The sequence below is a fragment of the Panthera pardus genome, unplaced genomic scaffold (assembly GCF_024362965.1).
Source record: "Panthera pardus isolate Hobbes unplaced genomic scaffold, ASM2436296v1 HiC_scaffold_6, whole genome shotgun sequence".
NCBI classification, from domain to species: Eukaryota; Metazoa; Chordata; class Mammalia; order Carnivora; family Felidae; genus Panthera; species Panthera pardus.
This window is the reverse complement of record NW_026526991.1, coordinates 77,019,087-77,041,196: the sequence shown is the minus strand read 5'-3', so window position 1 is coordinate 77,041,196 and position 22,110 is coordinate 77,019,087. Positions and strand designations below refer to the sequence as shown.

General features: G+C 40.8%; 1 protein-coding gene across 5 annotated transcripts in view; it reads left to right on the top strand.

Moving 5' to 3' along the window:
- BICD1 (BICD cargo adaptor 1) overlaps positions 1 to 22,110 on the top strand; it is a 252,161-nt gene that overhangs the window by 165,279 nt on the left and 64,772 nt on the right. For all 5 annotated transcript variants that reach the window (XM_019452404.2, XM_019452402.2, XM_019452400.2 and 2 more), the window contains exon 3: positions 19,371 to 19,523. In XM_019452404.2, coding sequence (XP_019307949.2) covers positions 19,371 to 19,523 — 153 coding nt within the window. The remainder of the gene's footprint in view (positions 1 to 19,370; positions 19,524 to 22,110) is intronic.

Sequence of the window (22,110 nt, the reverse complement as noted above, 5' to 3'; positions counted from 1 at the left end):
TGGTTATGGGTCTGGTCAAGTTTTCTATTTCTTCCTGTTCTTGTTTTGGTAGTTTGTATGTTACTAGGAATTTATCCATTTGTTTGAAATTGCTCAGTTTGTTAGCATATAATTTTTCATAATATTCTCTTTTAATTGTATTTCTGTAGTGGCGGTTGTGATCTCTCCTCCCTCATTTGTGATTTTATTTATTTGGGTTCTTTCTCTTTTCTTTTTGATAAGTCTGGCTAGGGGGTTATCAATTTTAGTAATTCTTTCAAAGATCCAGCTCCTGGTTTCATTAATCTGTCCTACCTTTTTTTTTTAATTTTATGTATCTTTTATTTCTGCTCTAATCTTTATTATTTTCCTTGTTCTGCTGGCTTTAGTATTCATTTGTTGTTCTTTCTCTACCTCCTTTACATGTAATGTTAGGTTGCATATTTCAGATTTTTCTTGTTTCTTGACGTGGAACCGTATAACTGTATACTTTCCTCTTATGACTGCTTTTGCTGCATCCCAAAGGTTTTGAACTATCCTGTTTTGTTTGTCATTTATTTCCATGTATTTTTTAATTTCTTCTTTGATTTCCTTGTTGACCCATTCGGTTTTTAGTAGTATTTAACCTCCATGTATTTGCGGTCTTTCCAAATTTTTCCTTGTGGTTGACTTCTAGTTTCATAGTTTTGTAGTCTGAAAATATGCATAGTGTGATCTCAGTCTTTTTGTACTTGTTGAGTGCTGATTTGTGACCCGATATGTGATCTATTTTGGAGAATGTCCCATGTACACTCAAAAAGAATGTGTATTCTGCTTTAAGATGAAATGTTTGAATAATCTGTTAAGTCCATCTGGTCCAGTGTGTCATTGAAAGCCATTTTTCCCTTGTTGATTTTCTGCTTAGAAGATCTCTCCATTGCTATAAGTGGGGTGTTAAAGTCTCTTATTATTATTATTATTATTATTATTATTATTATTTTATTTAGACAGAGAGTGAGCATGAGTAGGGGAGAAGGCAGAGAGAGGGAGGGAGGGAGAGGGAGGATGTCAAGCAGGCTTCACTCTCAGCATGATGCCTGATGCGGTGCTTGATACCACAACCCTGGGATCATGACCTGAGCTGAAATCAAGAGTCAGATGCTCAACTGATTGAGCCACCCGGGCACCCCTAATGTCCCCTACTATTATTGTATTATTGTCAGTGAGTTCTTTATGTTTGTTATTAATTGATTTATATATTTGAGTGTTCCAAGTTGACATAAATATTTCCAAGTTTTAGATCTTCTTGTTGGATAAACCACTTTATTATGATATAGGGTATTCATCTCTTGTTACAATCTTTTGTGTAAAATCTAGTTTGTCTGATATGAGCGTTGGTATTCCAGCTTTCTCTTGATGTCTGTTTGCATGATAAATGGTTCTCCATCCCCTCATTTTCAATCTGCAGATGTTTTTAGGTCTGAAATGGGTCTCTTGTAGGCAGCATATAGATGGGTCTTTTTTTTTTAATCCATTCTGACACACTGTGCTTTTGATTGGAGCATTTAGTCCTTTTTCATTCAGAGTGATCATTGATAGATATGAATTTAGCGCCATGGTAGTACCTGTAAACTCCTTGTTTCTGGATATTTTCTCTGTTCCTTTCTAGTCTTTGTCCGTTTTGATGTTTCCTTTCCATTCAGAGTCCCCTTTAATATTTATTGCAGGGCTGGCTTAGTGGTCATGAACTCCTTTAGTTTTTGTTTGCCTGGGAAACTCTTTATCTCTCCTTCTATTCTGAATGACAGCCTTTCTGGATAATATTCTTGGGCTGCACATTTTTCCCATTCAGCACGTTGAATATATCATACCACTCCCTTCTTGCCTGCCAAGTTTTGAGTAAGGGGTATGCTGCTAACCTTATTTGTCTTCTTTTACAAGTCAGGGACTTCTTTTGTCTTGCCGCCTTTTGGATTTTTTCCTTATCTCTATATTTTGCCAATTTAACTATGATATGTCTTGGTGTTGGCCTGCTTTTGTTGATTTTTGATGAGAGTTCTCTGTGCCTCTGGGATTTGGATGTCTGTTTACTTCCCCAGATTAGGGAAGTTTTTAACTATTATTTCCTCAGTCAACCTTCTGCCCCCTCTTCCTCTGTTCTTATTCTGGAACTCCTATGATATGAATGTTATTAGCCTTTATGGATCACTGAGTTCTCAAAGTCTACATTCATGATCTAATATTTTTCTTTCCCTCTTCTTTTCAGCTTCACAATTTTCCATAATTTCATCTCCCATTTTTTAAATGTTGATTTATTTTGAGAGAGAGAGAGAGAGAAAGAGAGAGAGAGAGAGAGAGAGAGAGAGAACAAGCAGGGAAGCAGCAGAGAGAGGGACAGAATCCCAGAGCAGGGTCTGAACTGTCAGCCGAGTGCTCAAACTCACAAACTGTAATATCATCCACCTGAGCCGAGATTAAGAGTCAGATGCTTAACTGACTGAGCCACGTAGGCACCCCCATAATTTTATCTTTTTTCTTTTTAACAATGTTTATTTTTGAGACAGACAGAGCATGAGTGGAGGAAGGACAGAGAGAGAGGGAAACACAGAACCTGAAGCAGGCTCCAGGTTCTGAGCTGTCAGCCCAGAGCCCGACACGGGCTCAAACCCACAAACTGCAAGATAATAATCTGAGCCAAAGTCAAATGCTTAACCAATTTAGCCACCCAGGTACCCCCATAATTTTATCTTCTATATCACTTATTTGTTTCTCTACTTCTTCCATCCTCGTGGTCATTACATCCAGTCAGTTTTGCATTTTGGTCATAGCATTTTTTATTTTGGCCTGACTAGTTTTAGGTCTTTTACCTCTGCAGTAAGGGACTCCATGGTGTCTTCTATTCTTTTCTTAAGCCTAGCTAGTATCCTTATGATTGTTGTTTTAAATTCTGGCTCAAGCATATTACTTATATCTGTTTTGCTTAGATCCCCTGACCTAACCTTTTCTTGTTCTTTCTTTTGGGATGAATTCCTCCATCTTGGCATTTTGTCTAGCTCTCTGTCTTCTTTTGTATGTTAAGAAAGTCTGTTATGTTTCCTCCTCCTGACAGAAATGGATTTATGAAGCAGAGGTCATATACCGTCCAGAACCTGGCGCTTCAGGAAGTGTCTCTGGTGTATGCTATGTGCGCTCTGCTGCTGTTTTTTGGCTGCTCTTTCCCTCAGGTCAATCTTCTGCAGAGTTTCTCTGTAGAGGGTTAAACTAAGCCAGAGTGTGGCTAGTTTTAACTAGGTGTGCTCTGATCTACTTGTTAAAGAAGACCTGATGTTATTTCCACTAGAGCTGAAGCTTTGCAGAACTCTGTGATCAGTAGTAGACATGGTGTGTGTTTGTTGGGGGGTGGGGGTGGGGGGTTGTTCTGGTCTTCTGGAGGAGAGGCCCATTGCACTGATTCTTAGGCATACTTCCCCCCAAAAAAGTAGTACCTGCAATGTGCAGGGAGGTGGGCCTTGGTGTAAGCAGTTTATTTAGACTGCCACTGTCGGCACTGTGCTGGTTAATGAAGTTAGTTTATGCTGAGGAGTGAGGAAGAGAAATGGTGTCAGCTGCCTGCCTTGTTCCCAGCTAGGGGAGTTTGTGCCTGCTGTTGTCTGGGAAGTCCTCCCAGAATGGCAAACCATCTCCCCTCGTATAACCTAGGCATCCCTCATATCCTTGCCCTCACCCTGTCTGTGTCTGGGCCATCTGCCCACCAGGCAGCACAGGCTTTGTTGCTCTTGTATAGTCAGTAATTCGTGTCCAATCAGGACCTGATCCTGATTACCCTTTTTTTAAAAAACATTTATTTATTATTGAGAGACAGAGAGAAACAGAGCATGAGCATGGGAGGGGCAGAGAGAGGAGGAGACACAGAATATGAAGCAGGCTCCAGGCTCTGAGCTGTCAGCACAGGGTCCGACGTGGGGCTCGAACTCAAAAACCGCGAGATCATGACCTGAGTCGAAGTCGGATGCTTAACTGACTGAGCCACCCAGGCACCCCTGTTTTACCCTTTTTAAAAAAAAATTATTGTTTTATTTTTTTTAGAGAGAGAGAGAGAGTGCAAGTGGTGGAGGGGCAGAGAGAGTGGGAGACAGAATCTGAAGCAGGCTCCAGGCTCTGAGCTGTCAGCACAGAGCCCAGTGCAGGGCTCCAATCCACGAAACACGAGATCATGGCCCAAGCCAAAGTCGGATGCTTAACCGACTGAGCCAGCGAGGCACCCGATTTTACCCTTTTGTATATTGATCTACTCCTCTGCTTTTATTTTTATGCCATTATTTAAATCTGATCGTCCAGTCAACCCTTGGCAGTTGCAAGTGATAAGGGGCTTAGTGGTTTACACCATTCAGCTGTACAGATACTATCATTTTCTACTGTCTCAAAATAACATTTTTCAGTGATTTGGTCTGTGGATTGTTTAAAATTTTCCTTTAAAAGGCAAAAGTCTTGCAGTCAAATAAACTTAGCAAACACTGCATACCATGTCTTGCTCTTACAAAGTTTCAAAGCATACTAGCAAATGAAGTGCTCTGGGAAGTCCAGCAACAACAACAAAAATAAGCGCATGACTTTATTTAACGTAGTATTTCCCAAACTTATGTTTGAATGACTCCTAGTAACTCTATATAGAATAGCCTACTTCAGAACTCACTGTGGGAAATGCTGCCCTGAAATCATAATTCTCTTCTTGTTTATTACTCTTGCCCAGCCACAACAATTCTTCTACTTCCTTTTTCTTGCTGAGCATGTTTGTTTTAAGCCACATTTCAAATTGCCCTGTTTGTTCTTCCTAGTTATTAAGTCTAGATTGCAATTAAAGATACTGACTCTTTGGTGCTCTGGATATTGTGTTTCCTTCATTGGTAGCTCTCCTGAAGACTTGTGAAGCCCACATACTGCCTGTTAGAGCAATAGAGTTTACCTTATTGTGATTTTGGAAGAAAATCCTTATGTGTCCATCAGCTTGTTATCACAGAGATGTCTTGCTCTGTTTCTCATTCATTGTACCCATTCTTATGAGAGATAACATTGCAAGTCATGTCAGTCATATATCAATACAGTAAATGAGTTTATCAAATCTTTTCCTTAGCGCAAATTTCTAGAGATGGAATAAAGTATAAATATGTATGAATGGGTGTCACCAATAAGAATTTCTTAACACTAGGGGATTTTACATGGGACCTGCTTCGTAGGTATGCTTTTTAAATTTTTTTTCAGTTTATGAACTCACATGTATAAAATATACTCACCCCTACAAAGACTTCCTTAGCTTCTCTTCATGTTACCACTAATCCTGTCCAAGCTGGAAATGATGAGTTGAGCTCTGGGATACAACTACCATGTGTGACATGCCCACTGGATTCTAGGGCACTGTGATAAACAATTACTGAGAAAGTCCCTGCTGTCATGGCTCTTACATCTAGTAGGAGAAAAAATAGCCAATAAGCAAACAAACAAATCAGTAGCGATAAGCATTTTCCAGACCATTAACACAGGATTATGTGAATGTGACTGGGTAGCTACTTTAGATTGAATGATCAGGAAAAGCTTCTTATGGAGAAGACATTTAGGTTGAGATCCTAATGAAGAAACAGCAATGTGAACAAGGAAAAGGGAATCCCCAAATGCAAAAACTCTAAAGGAGGACCCAACTTGGGGTGGTTGAGAAACCAAAACGCCAAGGAAGGGAGCCTCATGGGTGAATGTGAGCAAAATAGATGATGAGCTCTTTATTTTTTTTTTTAAATTTTTTTTAATTTTTTTAATTTATTTATTTTTGAGACAGAGAGAGACAGAGCATGAACAGGGGAGGGGCAGAGAGAGAGGGAGACACAGAATCTGAAACAGGCTCCAGGCTCTGAGCGGTCAGCACAGAGCCCGACGCGGGGCTCGAACTCACGGACCGTGAGATCATAACCTGAGCCGAAGTCGGACGCCTAACCGACCGAGCCACCCAGGCACCCCGATGATGAGCTCTTTAAAGGAGGGAGGAGGCAGGGCACATGGGGTTCTGTTAGCACTGGTAAGGATTTGAGAATCATTAGCATATAGGTGGTTTATTGAAAGCCAGAGACCTTGACAAGGTTGCCTTTGGGGAGTAAGTAGACAGGAAAGGGGGGTACTCAGCATAGATTTGGAACAGTCAACATTTAGAGGTTGAGCAGAGAAAGATGAGGAGCAAGTCAGAAAGGACTCTAAAGAAGCAACCAGTGAGGTTAGTTTAGATGTCTGGAAAGCCATTAGGAGAAGGTGTTTCTAAAAGGAGGGAGTGGTAAATCCCATTGAAGAAGTGGAGTAAGAGGAAAACAGATATGCTTGTTACAAATCTAGTGGCAGCATGCAAAGTCATTGATGACTTTGATGAGAGCAGTTTCAGTGTTCCTCAGAATGGACTGAAGACAAATATGATCTGAGAAAGGGTGATCATGCATAAAGAAAGAGAGATACAGATATAAAGGTCAAGGTTTTTTTTAAATAAATTTTAAAAATATTTATTTATTTATTTATTTTCAGATATAGAAAGAGAGCATGAGCACAAGCAGGGGAGGGGCAGAGAGAGAGAGAGGAAGACACAGAATCCAAAGCAGGCTCCAGATTCTGAGTTGTCAGCAGAAAGCCAGACGTGGGACTCAAACTCACAAACTGTGAGATCATGACCTGAGCCAAAGTCGGATGTTTGACTGACTGAGCCACCCGGGTACCCCAAGGTTTGTTAGTTTTAAGGAAGGATTTGTTATCTTTGTGAACAGTAGATTGGAAGCAATTAATGAAAATGAGAATGGGAATAGGAGCCAAACCTTGCTTTCCTCCCCACACTACCACAACCAAGAAATGTGAGACAAGGTTGTAGGGGAGGGAAGGAGAAACTGATGATAGGAGAACAGGGAAGCAGGAAACTTACTACATTGTGGACATGTAGCATGACCACTAGTGCTTAAGACCTGTTTGGATTTGAAAGAATCAAGACTTTTTTGGTTTTTTAATCGATCCCTCCTACCAGGTGCCATTTTAATCCACAAAACAACCCTTGGAGGTGGTTCCTCCTGCAAGAAAAGAAGCAGACATGGAGAAGTAAGTAACCTCGGCCAAAGTTAGTAAGTGTTGGAGTATGGCTGTTCAGTTTTGGGCATGCAAGGCAGAGTTAATCTTTATGATCAAGAGAGAGGGATGGAAGGGAACTAAATGTGTTTGCAAGAGAGTAAGTGTGTGACAGTAGTGGGATCGAAGCTGGATGAGGAGGGAAGTGAAGACCCAAGGTCATAGATAATGAGCAAGTTGGAGAGCAGAGGTGGAAGAATGGTTGGGTTAGGAGAACCAGAGATGATTTAGAAGAGTAGGAGATTTAGTTACTGGTGACAACATGACAGAGTGGGTGGCTGACGTGTGATAGAAGAGCAGATCACCCGAGTTGAGGTTGAGGAACTGAGAAGTCAGGACCTGTCCCATGATCTGTCATCCAGTAGCCCCATCCTTCTTCTTGCCTCGCAGAAGAGAAACTCAGAGACTTGTGCTCACTGAATCCTCAAATAAAGCATATGCTGGTCCTAAGGCATGGAGAGTTGGGGCAGTGCAGGTGGCAATGTCAGCAGGTTCCCTTGGGTTAAAGTGGGTCACGACCCCTATTCCTCTCCATTCCCCACCCCTACACTTTCCTCAGCTACCCAATTCCAGGCATTCTTGGCCCCAGGGCAGAGAATTCTTGGCCCAGAAGAGGCAGAGAAAACAATGGTCCACTCCTCTCACCAACTGAGAGAAGTGTTAATTTTTGGCAAGGGAAGGAAAATAAGCAAACTGCCTGGCAGTGGCAACTCTGTGGCAGAGAAGTGAGAAATAACCCCATCCGTTCCCCCTCTGCAGCTTTTCCCACTTGGACCAGCATCTCTGCTCCAGATCAGATCAGAAGTTCCTGCTTTGACTATCCAAATTGATACTACTTACAACTTTATAAGCCACATCACTAACTCTCACATTCACTTTGTCGTAAATGTCTTTTCTTCTTACAGCTCGATTTAGGTGCCTTTATCCTTACTCTGTTTTTTTCCCTCTTCTTTTCTTTTCTTTTCTTTTTTTTTTTTTTCAACGTTTTTTATTTATTTTTGGGACAGAGAGAGACAGAGCATGAACGGGGGAGGGGCAGAGAGAGAGGGAGACACAGAATCGGAAACAGGCTCCAGGCTCCGAGCCATAAGCCCAGAGCCTGACGCGGGGCTCGAACTCACGGACCGCGAGATCGTGACCTGGCTGAAGTCGGACGCTTAACCGACTGCGCCACCCAGGCGCCCCATTCCCTCTTCTTTTCTTATCATGTCAGCCATTCTAGCTGCAGCGTACCTCAGTACTCCTAGCTCTCTCACTTTGGCTCTTGGAGTGGCTGCTCAAGTTCATTCTCTGTGGCTCTCTCTTCTTGTAGCCCACCCTCCCTGCTTCAAGCAGGGTCACTTGTCAAACTATAGGTCTGATCACATGACTGCTTTGCTTAAGAGACTGTGATGGTTTGTTCCCCCCGATTCCTTCCTTTAACATAGAATTTCCCGCAAAATTGTCTCGAGTTACTTTGCTCCAATCACACCAAACTGCACTATTTTCTAACCTACAGCCCATTTAAGGACTTAAAATGTTCTAAGCACTGAAAACATTTTGGTTCTTCCTCCATCCCATAGATTAACACTACTAGTCTGTAATTCAACATTTTATTGTATGGAATAATACTGAGACCTAACCTGAAAATAATTGTCCATTTTCTAGATTTTTGTGAATTTCTCTTTCTATCTCCCTGTCAGTGCTTTATCTTTACTGATTCCCGCAAAGTAATGCCCAGTGTGACCACTGGGTATTTTTTTTTCAATATATAAAATTTATTGTCAAATTGGTTCCCATACAACACCCAGTGTTCATCCCAAAAGGTGCCCTCCTCAATACCCATCACCCACCCTGCCCTCCCTCCCACCCCCCATCAACCCTCAGTTTGTTCTCAGTTTTTAAGAGTCTCTTATGCTTTGGCTCTCTCCCACTCTAACCACTTTTTTTTTTTCCCTTCCCCTCCCCCATGGGTTTCTGTTAAGTTTCTCAGGATCCACATAAGAGTGAAAGCATATGGTATCTGTCTTTCTCTGTATGGCTTATTTCACTTAGCATCACACTCTCCAGTTCCATCCACGTTGCTACAAAGGGCCATATTTCATGCTTTCTCATTGCCATGTGGTACTCCATTGTGTATATAAACCACAATTTCTTTATCCATTCATCAGTTGATGGACATTTAGGCTCTTTCCATAATTTGGCTATTGTTGAGAGTGCTACTGTAAACATTGGGGTACAAGTGCCCCTATGCATCAGTACTCCTGTATCCCTTGGGTAAATTCCTAGCAGTGCTATTGCTGGGTCATAGGATAGGTCTATTTTTAATTTTCTGAGGAATCTCCACACTGTTTTCCAGAGTGGCTGCACCAGTTTGCATTCCCACCAACAGTGCAAGAGGGTTCCCATTTCTCCACATCCTCTCCAGCATCTATAGTCTCCTGATTTGTTCATTTTGGCCACTCTGGCGTGAGGTGATATCTGAGTGTGGTTTTGATTTGTATTTCCCTGATAAGGAGCGACATTGAGCATCTTTTCATGTGCCTATTGGCCATCCGGATGTCTTCTTTAGAGAAGTGTCTGTTCATGTTTTCTGCCCATTTCTTCACTGGGTTATTTGTTTTTCGGGTGTGGAGTTTGGTGAGCTCTTTATAGATTTTGGATACGAGCCCTTTGTCCGATATGTCATTTGCAAATATCTTTTCCCATTCCGTTGGTTGCCTTTTAGTTTTGTTGGTTGTTTCCTTTGCTGTGCAGAAGCTTTTTATCTTCATAAGGTCCTAGTAATTCATTTTTGCTTTTAATTCCCTTGCCTTTGGGGATGTGTCGAGTAAGAGATTGCTACGGCTGAGGTCAGAGAGGTCTTTTCCTGCTTTCTCCTCTAGGGTTTTGATGGTTTCCTGTCTCACATTCAGGTCCTTTATCCATTTTGAGTTTATTTTTGTGAATGGTGTGAGAAAGTGGTCTAGTTTCAACCTTCTGCATGTTGCTGTCCAGTTCTCCCAGCACCTTTGTTAAAGAGACTGTCTTTTTTCCATTGGATGTTCTTTCCTGCTTTGTCAAAGATGAGTTGGCCATACGTTTGTGGGTCTAGTTCTGGGGTTTCTATTCTATTCCATTGGTCTATGTGTCTGTTTTTGTGCCAATACCATGCTGTCTTGATGATGACAGCTTTGTAGTAGAGGCTAAAGTCTGGGATTGTGATGCCTCCTGCTTTGGTCTTCTTCTTCAAAATTACTTTGGCTATTCGGGGCCTTTTGTGGTTCCATATGAATTTTAGGATTGCTTGTTCTAGCTTCGAGAAGAATGCTGGTGCAATTTTGATTGGGATTGCATTGAATGTGTAGATAGCTTTGGGTAGTATTGACATTTTGACAATATTTATTCTTCCAATCCATGAGCAGGGAGTGTCTTTCCATTTCTTTATATCTTCTTCAATTACCTTCATAAGCTTTCTATAGTTTTCAGCATACAGATCTTTTACATCTTTGGTTAGATTTATTCCTAGGTATTTTATGCTTCTTGGTGCAATTGTGAATGGGATCAGTTTCTTTATTTGTCTTTCTGTTGTTCATTGTTAGTGTATAAGGATGCAACTGATTTCTATACATTGATTTTGTATCCTGCAACTTTGCTGAATTCATGTATCAGTTCTAGCAGACTTTTGGTGGAATCTATCAGATTTTCCATGTATAATATTATGTCATCTGCAGAAAGCGAAAGCTTCACTTCATCTTTGCCAATTTTGATGCCTTTGATTTCCTTTTGTTGTCTGATTGCTGATGCTAGAACTTCCAACACTATGTTAAACAACAGCAGTGAGAGTGGGCATCCCTGTCGTGTTCCTGATCTCAGGGAAAAAGCTCTCAGTTTTTCCCCATTGAGGATGATGTTAGCTGTGGGCTTTTCATAAATGGCTTTTATGATCTTTAAGTATGTTCCTTCTATCCCGACTTTCTCAAGCGTTTTTATTAAGAAAGGTTGCTGGATTTTGTCAAAGGCCTTTTCTGCATCAATTGACAGGATCATATGGTTCTTATCTTTTCTTTTATTAATGTGATGTATCACGTTGATTGATTTGCAAATGTTGAACCAGCCCTGCGTCCCAGGAATGAATCCCACTTGATCATGGTGAATAATTCTTTTTGTATGCTGTTGAATTCAATTTGCTAGTATCTTATTGAGAATTTTTGCATCCATATTCATCAGGGATATTGGCCTGTAGTTCTCTTTTTTTGCTGGGTCTCTGTCTGGTTTAGGAATCAAAGTAATACTGGCTTCATAGAATGAGTCTGGAAGTTTTCCTTCCCTTTCTATTTCTTGGAATAGCTTGAGAAGGATAGGTTTTACTTCTGCTTTAAACGTCTGGTAGAACTCCCCTGGGAAGCCATCTGGTCCTGGACTCTTATTTGTTCGGAGATTTTTGATAACCGATTCAATCTCCCCGCTGGTTATGGGTCTGTTCAAGCTTTCTATTTCCTCCTGACTGAGTTTTGGAAGAGTGTGGGTGTTTAGGAATTTGTCCATTTCTTCCAGGTTGTCCAATTTGTTGGCATATAATTTTTCATTGTATCCCTGAGGGATTGGTTGTAATAATTCCATTTTCATTCATGATTTTATCTATTTGGGTCATCTCCCTTTTGTTTTTGAGAAGCCTGGCTAGAGGTTTGTCAATTTTGTTTATTTTTTCAAAAAACCAACTCTTGGTTTCATTGATCTGCTCTACCGTTTTTTTAGATTCTATATTGTTTATTTCTGCTCTGATCTTTATTATTTCTCTTCTTCTGCTGGGTTTTGGCTGCCTTTGTTGTTCTGCTTCTATTTCCTTTAGGTGTGCTGTTAGATTTTGTATTTGGGATTTTTCTTGCTTCTTGAGATAGGCCTGGATTGCAATGTATTTTCCTCTCAGGACTGCCTTCGCTGCATCCCAAAGCGTTTGGATTGTTGTATTTTCATTTTCGTTTGTTTCCATATATTTTTAAATTTCTTCTCTAATTGCCTGGTTGACCCACTCATTCGTTAGTAGGGTGCTTTTTAACCTCCATGCTTTTGGAGGTTTTCCAGACTTTTTCCTGTGGTTGATTTCAAGCTTCATAGCATTGTGGTCTGAAAGTATGCATGGTATAATTTCAATTCTTGTATACTTATGAAGGGCTGTTTTGTGACCCAGTATATGATCTATCTTGGAGAATGTTCCATGTGCACTCGAGAAGAAAGTATATTCTGTTGATTTGGGATGCAGAGTTCTAAATATATCTGTCAAGTCCATCTGATCCAGAGTATCATTCAGGGCCCTTGTTTCTTTATTGACCGTGTGTCTAGATGATCTATCCATTTTGTAAGTGGGGTGTTAAAGTCCCCTGCAATGACCACATTCTTATCAATAAGGTTGCTTATGTTTATGAGTAATTGTTTTATATATTTGGGGGCTCCGGTATTCGGCGCATAGACATTTATAATTGTTAGCTCTTCCTGATGGATAGACCCTGTAATTATTATATAATGCCCTTCTTCATCTCTTGTTACAGCCTTTAATTTAAAGTCTAGTTTGTCTGATATGAGTATGGCTACTCCAGCTTTCTTTTGGCTTCCAGGAGCATGATGAATAGTTCTCCATCCCCTCACTCTCAATCTAAAGGTGTCCTCAGGTCTAAAATGAGTCTCTTGTAGACAGCAAATAGATGGGTCTTGTTTTTTTATCCATTCTGATACCCTATGTCTTTTGGTTGGCGCATTTAATCCATTTACATTCAGTGTTATTATAGAAAGATACGGGTTTAGAGTCATTGTGATGTCTGTATGTTTTATGCTTGTAGCGATGTCTCTGGTACTTTGTCTCACAGGATCCCCCTTAGGATCTCTTGTAGGGGTGGTGACGAATTCCTTCAGTTTTTGTTTGTTTGGGAAGACCTTTATCTCTCCTTCTATTCTAAATGACAGACTTGCTGGATAAAGGATTCTCGGCTGCATATTTTTTTCTGTTCAACACATTGAAGATCTCCTGCCAATCCTTTCTGGCCTGCCAAGTTTCAAAAGAGAGATCAGTCACAAGTCTTATAGGCCTCCCTTTATATGTGAGGGCACGTTTATCCCTTGCTGCTTTCAGAATTTTCTCTTTATCCTTGTATTTTGCCAGTGTCACTATGATATGTCGTGCAGAAGATCGATTCAAGTTATGTCTGAAGGGAGTTCTCTGTGCCTCTTGGATTTCAATGCCTTTTTCCTTCCCCAGTTCAGGGAAGTTCTCAGCTATTATTTCTTCAAGTACACCTTCAGCACCTTTCCCTCTCTCTTTCTCCTCTGGGACACCAATTATGCGTATATTATTTTTTTTTAGTGTATCACTTAGTTCTCTAATTTTCCCCTCATACTCCTGGATTTTTTTATCTCTCTTTTTCTCAGCTTCCTCTTTTTCCATAATTTTATCTTCTAGTTCACTTATTCTCTCCTCTGCCTCTTCAATCCGAGCCGTGGTCGTTTCCATTTTATTTTGCATCTCGTTTAAAGCGTTTTTCAGCTCCTCCTGACTGTTCCTTAGTCCCTTGATCTCTGTAGCAAGAGATTCTCTGCTGTCCTCTATACTGTTTTCAAGCCCAGCGATTAATTTTATGACTATTATTCTAAATTCACTTTCTGTTATATTATTTAAATCCTTTTTGATCAGTTCATTAGCTGTTGTTATTTCCTGGAGATTCTTTTGAGGGGAATTCTTCCGTTTGGTCATTTTGGATACTCCCTGGAGTGGTGTGGACCTGCAGGGCACTTCCTCTGTGCTGTGGTGTATAACTAGAGTTGGTGGGCGGGGCCACAGTCAGACCTGATGTCTGCCCCCAGCCCACCGCTGGGGCCACAGTCAGACTGGTGTGTGCCTTCTCTTCCCCTCTCCTAGGGGTGGGATTCACTGTGGGGTGGCGTGGCCCGTCTGGGCTACTTGCACACTGCCAGGCTTGTGGTGCTGGGGATCTGTCCTGTTAGCTGGGGTAGGCAAGGTGGGTAGGCAAGGTGCATGGGGGCAGGAGTGGCAGGCTTAGCTCGCTTCTCCTTAGGTGATCCACTTCAGGAGGGGCCCTGTGGCAGTGGGAGGGAGTCAGACCTGCTGCTGGAGGGGTGGCTCCGCAGAAGCACAGCGTTGGGTATTTGCGCGGAGCAAGCAAGTTCCCTGGCAGGAACTGGTTCCCTTTGAGATTTTGGCTGGGGGATGGGCGAGGGAGATGGCACTGGCTAGCACCTTTGTTCCCTGCCAAACTGAGCTCCGTTGTCCTGGGGCTCAGCAACTCTCCCTCCCTTTGTCCTCCAGCCTTCCCGCTTTCCGAGCAGAGCTGTTCACTTATGACCTCCCAGATGCTAAGTCCCGCTTGCTGTCAGAACACACTCTGTCCGGCCCCTCCGCTTTTGCCAACCAGACTCTGGGGCTCTGCTTGGCCAGCGGGCTGCCCCTCTGCCCGGCTCCCTCCTGCCAGTCTGTGGAGCGCGCAACGCCTCTCCGCCCTTCCTACCCCCTTCCGTGGGCCTCTCGTCTGCGCTTGGCTCCAGAGACTCCGTTCTGCTAGTCTTCTGGTGGTTTTCTGGGTTATTTAGGCAGGTGTAGGTGGAATCTAAGTGATCAGCAGGACGCGCGGTGAGCCCAGCGTCCTCCTACGCCGCCATCTTCTGCCCTCCCTTGACCACTGGGTATTTTAACACTGCCCTCAACACAAATATGACTCTGCTTTTGTTTCAAAAGTTTACTTCTGAGTAGAAGGGCTGTCCTCTTTATCGATTTAGTTAACTCTACTACGTGTCCTTCAAGGTCTGCTCAAATGTAACTTCCTTTGTAAGGCTTTCGCTGACTTAACCAGTAGTAATTGACTGCTCAGCCTTGTGGTGTGAACCTCTCTAACAACACTTGTTCTGTTGTGTTATGGTAAATTATCTGTGTGTCTGGCATCTCTGCTCCTTTCCCCATGTTACATTATTAAATCCTTATAATTACCACATAATGTTAAGTATTAGGATCCCCATTTTACAGATGAATAAACTGGAGGGTCTAGTGCCCATCTCACACAAACTATTATAAAGACCTAATGTGACAGTGAATTAACTAATTTATAAAAGGCTAAGCTATATGACTGGAAGGCATTATTTACACAATACTTTTGTGTGGTAACAAATGCTTAGATTTTCTTCTTGCCGATAATAGAAGGAATGTATTGTTTGCACAAAAAGAAATCCTTTTAATATTAATTAAAATAAAACTAAGAATGCTGCTATGCTCTAGTGCAATGCAAATAATGAGGATAGTCAACCCCAAACATTTCAGGTCCATTTGCTCTGAGGAGGAACTGGAGCTCAGATCTCTGGAGGTGACAAACTAAAGCATTCCCTAGTCGTACCTTGTCTCCCTTTCTCTCCTGCTTTATTTTTCTCACTCTCCTTATTCCTTACAGGGGTTTTTAGAAGAGCTCACCAACACCTTATCCCAGGAAGAAAAAATTGTAGGAGATAAATGTATGATTCGTGGCACAAAAAACAATAGGAGAAATCTTTTAAATTTATGATGGAAGCAAAGAACATCGCTCAAAGAATGTAGTCTTTGCCAGTTCAAAAACAAGGACTTCTAGCAAAATACATAAGACCAGGGGCACCTGGGTGGCTCTGTCGGTTGAAGGTCTGACTTCTGTTCAGGTCATGATCTCACAGTTCATGAGTTAGAGCCCTGCATTGGGCTCCCTGCTCTCAGTGTGGAGACTGGAGTCTGCTTGGAATCCTCTGTCTTCCTCTCTCTTTGCCCCTCCCCTGCTCACATGTGCTCTCTCCCCCCCACCTCAAAAATAAATAAACATTAAAAAGAATACAGAAGACCAGTTTTCTTCCTTTGGGCCTTATGTCTGTTTCCTTGTTAGCTAGTCTTTGAACTTAACCTGTCTCCCAGCTAAGCTCCTCCTTTTCCTTATTTAGCATCAGGAGTTTTCATTAGCCATTTTATGAGTTATTTGATAGTGATCCTCATTAGCGTTTCTGTGGCCTTAAATTTGACATTTACCATCTTACTATATAAGATTTTAATGGTTAATTCTCAGTGTATTCAAGCTAGGCTTCTGGTTATTACATTTTTTTTACAATGTCTACATTCACATTTTAGAGCATGTGTTATATCTTAACATTTTTCTTTACAATTTTATATAAATGACTGGCATCCAATTTATCAGGCTTCTTCACATCTTTATGCAGGTAGATATGGACAACTAAATAAATATACATCACTCAGTTAATGGTAAGTTTCTCAAGAAATAGAACAATATTATTTCAAGGTTTCATGTTCTGCAAAATAAAATAATTTAATGAAATATTTTAATTTGGCTTTATAACCAAACTCCACTATTTTTCATTCTATACTTATTGAGCACATGTGTCTAAGGAACAGGGAATAAAGTAACATTTCTGCCTCCAAGTTGCTGGACTATATAGTGAAGAAGAATTATAGCAAGTCTAGTTATTTCACAGATTTAGGTATGTTTTATTTCAAAGTGTGTTATTCTCCCTTTGGTCCCCACTCTAAAGCAATGCAAAACCAAAAGCCATCATCCCAGCAATAATATTCTTCTTTAAATTTTGAGTTAACCATTTGTATTCCTGTTTTGTTGTTAATTCCATGGTTATAAGGGCCTAAAATTTGCCAGGTATTAGGGACACATCGATGAGCAATACAGAAAAGGTTCATTATGTTCAGATGAAAAAGGAAATTTAATGTCAAAAGTATAAAAGGTACGTGAATGATTTCAAGTAATGATTGGTGCTATTCTTTCAATGGTTACTTTTTGAGTGCCTACTATACACTAAAGGCTGACATATAAAGTAAATCATGCAAGGTGAAGGGAGGGCCAGGGAGCTGTCATCTTAGCTGTTTAGAGAAGGTCCCTCTGAGGAGATGACATTTGAATTGAGATCTAAATGACAAGCAGAAGCAGAAGAGTTTTTTTGACCTGGGTCCTCAGAGTCTATGAATAGAATTCAGGAGACTTGATGATAAACTTGGGTGGGAAAAATAATTACATTGCGTTCACTGAAGTCAGGCTGAAATTTGACTTTGTCTTGATGTGAATGTAGGCATCAAGCCTCAGTAGTATCATCATCGCCTGTTACTTTGTGATCAGTATTTTCATACCACATCTCTGTTCTTGCAGGTATTTTGAAATATCATCATTGCTTTGAAATTATGGTATTTCTTAGATCTGCCACTAAATCTGATTATTACGTTGTGTTAATAAAGAAGCACACGTGATTATGCTGTCAGTCAGTATTGCCGTGTAGTCACCTCAACATTTAGAGGCTTAAAGCAGCACTCCGTGATTCCAAGGATCGGTCATTTGGGTTGTGCTCGGCTGAGCAGTTCTTATGGACTGGCCTGCGGTCACTCACAGGGCCGCTTGTCACCCGGCAGCCCAACTGAGCAAAATAGTCCACAAAGTCCCTCTCCCGTGCTTGGCAGCTGGTGCTCACTGTGGGCTGGACGGCATGGCTCCTGCAGGCGGGCCTGGCTTCTTCGTACGGTGGCACTGTTCCACCTTGTGAGGCTGAGGCTCAGAAATCCCACAACACTTCCACCACCTTCTGCAGGTCAGAGCAAGTCAGAGGCCAGCTCAGAGTCAGCTTAAGAGGAGACTCCAAGAGAAGTATGATTAATTGGGGTCCATTACTGTAATAAATGACCTGATTACCATATCGTAATTTTTAAAACATTGTATTAATTTAATTGTAATATAATCAGTATCCTTTGTGATCCTGTCAAAGCATAAGCTCTGAGGGAGGAAATTTTCCCTCCTCTCTGTGCCTGAGCCAAAGAATTAAACATAAGACATATTATATAAGACATACACAAGATACGACAGATGAACAAGAAGAAAGCATACAAATTAACTTTTTTATGTGTACACAGGGGGCTTTAGAAGGAAAATGAGAACCCAAAGAAGCCATCAAGCCCCCAAACTTATATATACCTTTTACACAAAAAAATGATAAATTGTGGGGATGTGACAAGATATGATAACTTGTGCTAGGGGCAGTACATTGTGGAACAGTGACTAGGAAATGTATGGAGAACCAAATAGAAGATCAGGGTTATTTTAGTAGGTTTGTTTGTACAAGTCCATTTTGGTGCCCATACTGTCGCTGCTGATAAGAATGTCCTTCTCTTCTGGTACAGGGAGAGCGCCTTTCTCAGGGGCAGTTTCGTGTCCTGCTTTTAGGTAGAAAGGGGGAGGGCAGAGAGAACCCGTCCTGCATCAGCTGTTTCTCAAGGGCTTGCAGCTCAAAATAATCAGTATGCATGCTCTGAACCCTTTAAAATATTATTCTGAGAAAAGCTTCATCACCTTCAACATGTTGTCAAAGAGGGCCATGGCACAAATGAGGTCAAGAACCCTTGATCGGGGGGGCACATGGGTGGCTCAGTTAGTTAGGCATCTGACTCTGGCCCAGGTCATGATCCGGCGGTTCACATGTTCAAGCCCCACAACCAGCTCTGTGCTGACAGCTCAGAGCCTGGTTCCTGCTTCATTCAGATTCTGTGTCTCCCTCTCTCTGCCCCTACCCTGCTTGCACTCTGTCTCTCTCTCTCTCCAAACTAAATAAACATAAAAAATAAAAAAATTTAAAAAAACTGATCTGGAGGCAAGAAGTTCTGGGAGGGGAAGTGCAAAGGCCTCAAGGCAGGAGCAAGCTGGCAAGTCCAGCATGGTTGGGGGGCACGAGGAAAGCTACTGAGACTGCCACGCATGACCAAGGGCTGGACAGAGGCAGGTCAGACCATGTGGCTTATTGGGAAACTTGTGGATGGACAGCCCCCATACTCGGAGGCTGGAAAGTTGGTACTGTATGTGTACTAACCTATAATTTTCTTTTATATTTCATAATATATTGTAGCTGTATTTCTCTTTCAGTATATTAAGCTCCTCATTTTTCTCTCATTCTTTTAAATAATTTTATAATGCCAATTCAGCAGATGCCTGATTCTTTATTTCATTGTTTCCCCGATAGCAAACATATAGGCTATTTCCAGTTCTTTGTGTAAATATATACAGGTTTACTTTTCTCTATGAAAATACTTTTAAAATTGTTTTTTCTATGTAGAATTGCTGAATCTCATGTATGTGCTTTTAAAGTTTTGTCACATACCACTACATTGCCATTCAAAAGATGGTGGGACTGACTTACATTCTATGAGGTGTTTTTATTATTATCTTTAACCACCAAGCATCTGTACTTTATAAAACCTAGCATAAGTTTTATATCTATTGTCTGTTCTGTTGTTTCAGAACAATGAGATGGTGGAGCTACAGAGAATACGGATGAAGGATGAAATCCGAGAATACAAATTCCGAGAAGCCCGCCTCCTTCAGGACTACACTGAGCTGGAAGAAGAAAATATCACGTTGCAGAAACTCGTGTCCACGTTAAAGCAGAACCAGGTGAGGTTCAAAAAGTTTTTCAGTTACACTCCAGATAGAGCCACATCTTCTGACCACCAAGGTTAAATCTCTTTATTTCTCAGAAAGGAACTTGTCTGAATTTGCCTTAATCTTCCTACAGTATTTATGTGCTGGTATTTCCTGACCCTCCTCCTGTTTCAGCTAACCTTTAAAAGTCAAACCTAGAAGGATAATTTACAATAAAACTTTGCTGGATAAGAAGCAAAAATCTTAGTTTATCCTGTAGCCCTGTGTTAACTTATTTTAGGTGGAATTGAATTGTATTATAATCAATTTAACCTGACAGCTTCTCATTAAGAGCAATCCCTTCTCTCTCTTTCTGCAGATTGCTTTCAAATCACACAGGGAAAGGGATTATGAAATATAAATGAATAAGAATAAAATTATAAGAAAAAGATAATATCTGATTTTCCTTCAGCTGTAACCTGACCAAAAACATTGCATGTGGATGTTCAAATAATTTTTTTTTTTTTTTTGTAGTGAGGCTTAGTTTAATTGCTTAATTTTCCTGATTGGTTTGCTTGTGGTATGTTACAGTAAGTAACAAAAGTAAGTAACTTAGTAAGTAAACTTAGAGGCCATCCCAGGTGTATGCTTCTATTTCTCCTCCCTTCCCAAGCTGATATCTCTATCCAAAACTATTTTGGGGTTTGATAGATAACAAGGGTTGGGAAGGGAAAGAAAGAATCCAGAAGAAAAAAAAAATCACGTGTTGACACAATTGAAATTTGATTTCTGATCATTGCCACTTCCCCCCAGCTTTGGAGTGTTGGGGAAACAACGTATCTACCAGGGAGCACAGGAGTAGGGTGGGGGGGGGGGTGGTTTCAGACCATTAAAAAGGGCTACCAGGACATCCCCCTCTGTTTTTACCTCAATCCTTGCAGTTTAAGTACTGACTCCCTGTGTGTGTGTTCTGTTCTGAGGGCTGGTGAGCATCCCAGGTCTCAGTTTGGCTGGGGTCAGTGAGCTCACGTGAAGAAAATCAGTCTGAGAAAAAATTTTTAAGTATGTTTCTGAGAAACTTTTAAGAAGGGTGTTATTTTGTTGTTTGGTGTTTTGGTCACTGATGAAGAATGCAGAGGACTTGAAGCGAATTTACTTGAAGTGCAGATATTTGAAGTGGCCATTAGCTCCAGTCCTTCTAAACCCTCTCTGCACAGGCAGGAGTGCGGCCAGACAGCCTTGCTGTAGCCTCCCATCACGGCATGTGGTAGACTGATAGACTCGGGAGGTTACTTTAGGCCAGAATTAGGTATTCTTGAAAGTCTGCCAAGGTATCCTGTGAGTATTCATTAACCCAGATGCCGTTGCTGTGGGAATCTGTACTATTAGTCTGGCTGATTACTGTTTATGGCTTATCCATGCCCTTCCACCAGTAATTGAAATATGGAAATCAAATGCTTAACTCAGAAGTTTGAAAAAAGACAAAACAAACAAATGGGAAAATGTACGCATCTCTTCAGTTTTATTTTCTAGATGCAATATGGTAATTTTCCCAATCAAATGTCTAATTAATTAACTTGAAATCATTTTCTGCACAAAGGGCCATTCTGGCTTATTCCCTGACAAATGGATACACTGTAGTGTTATAAGTCTCTCCCAATTAAGAAAATGCTAGGTTTAGCTTTTTGGTGTTTTTTCCTCCTGTTGGCCTTTATTGCCAGGAGTTAGAATCCATCATAAACTCTCTTCCCAATTAATGCGGTATTAAGTATAATATTTTATGTATACATGCCACAGTTGTTTTTTTTCCCAAAGAAATGACGGTGCTGGCTTTCAATCTCAAAAGTGGTCTGAATGTTGCTTTGTACTGAAGCTCCCTAAGCAAAGTATACTCCCGCAGCCTGGGTATTGACATTTCTCTGAATAGGTAAGCTAGTAGCATTGTAAAATGCTTAGTTCAGAGAACTAGAAGATTCTTTTTCTTCCTGAGGTTCTATTTCTCTCTTAACTATTTATTATTTTCTAAATAACTCTGGTTTAAATAGCACTTCTTATTCTCTATATAGTTCCTATATATTACTTTGTTTATTTTCTATCCCCCTCAACAATTATATAGCACTTAGTACAGAGCCTGACCCATAGAAGGCATTGAATAGACATCTGTTAAAAGAATGAGTAAATTGTTTCTTTCTTTCTCTTACATTTATTCTTTTCAGCTTAGAAAGGAAATTATAATTTCAGATAATTGTAATTAACCAAACCACATTTTATTGTTTTATTTATTTTATAAATATGAAATATATGGGAACATCAGAGAGTCGACTTTGAAAACTTTAGCTACTTTGCTCTGTGTGCTGATTTGGTTCCGTGTACAAAATAAAATCAGGTCCAGTCTTATAAATATTATTTATACCTCGATATTTTTTAAAAATAAAATATCTGAAAGAAGTGTAGGAGCCATGAAGAGAGGTCAAGTGAACTGTCAATTTCCTACCAGAAAAACCCATTGATGAAGCAGAGCTATTTATTAGACCTCTCCCAGTTAGAGACCACCCACCTCGACAGAACCCCAGTAATGTCTAAAATGGGAGGTTTAGGCAAAGGGTGTTCATAGGATTTT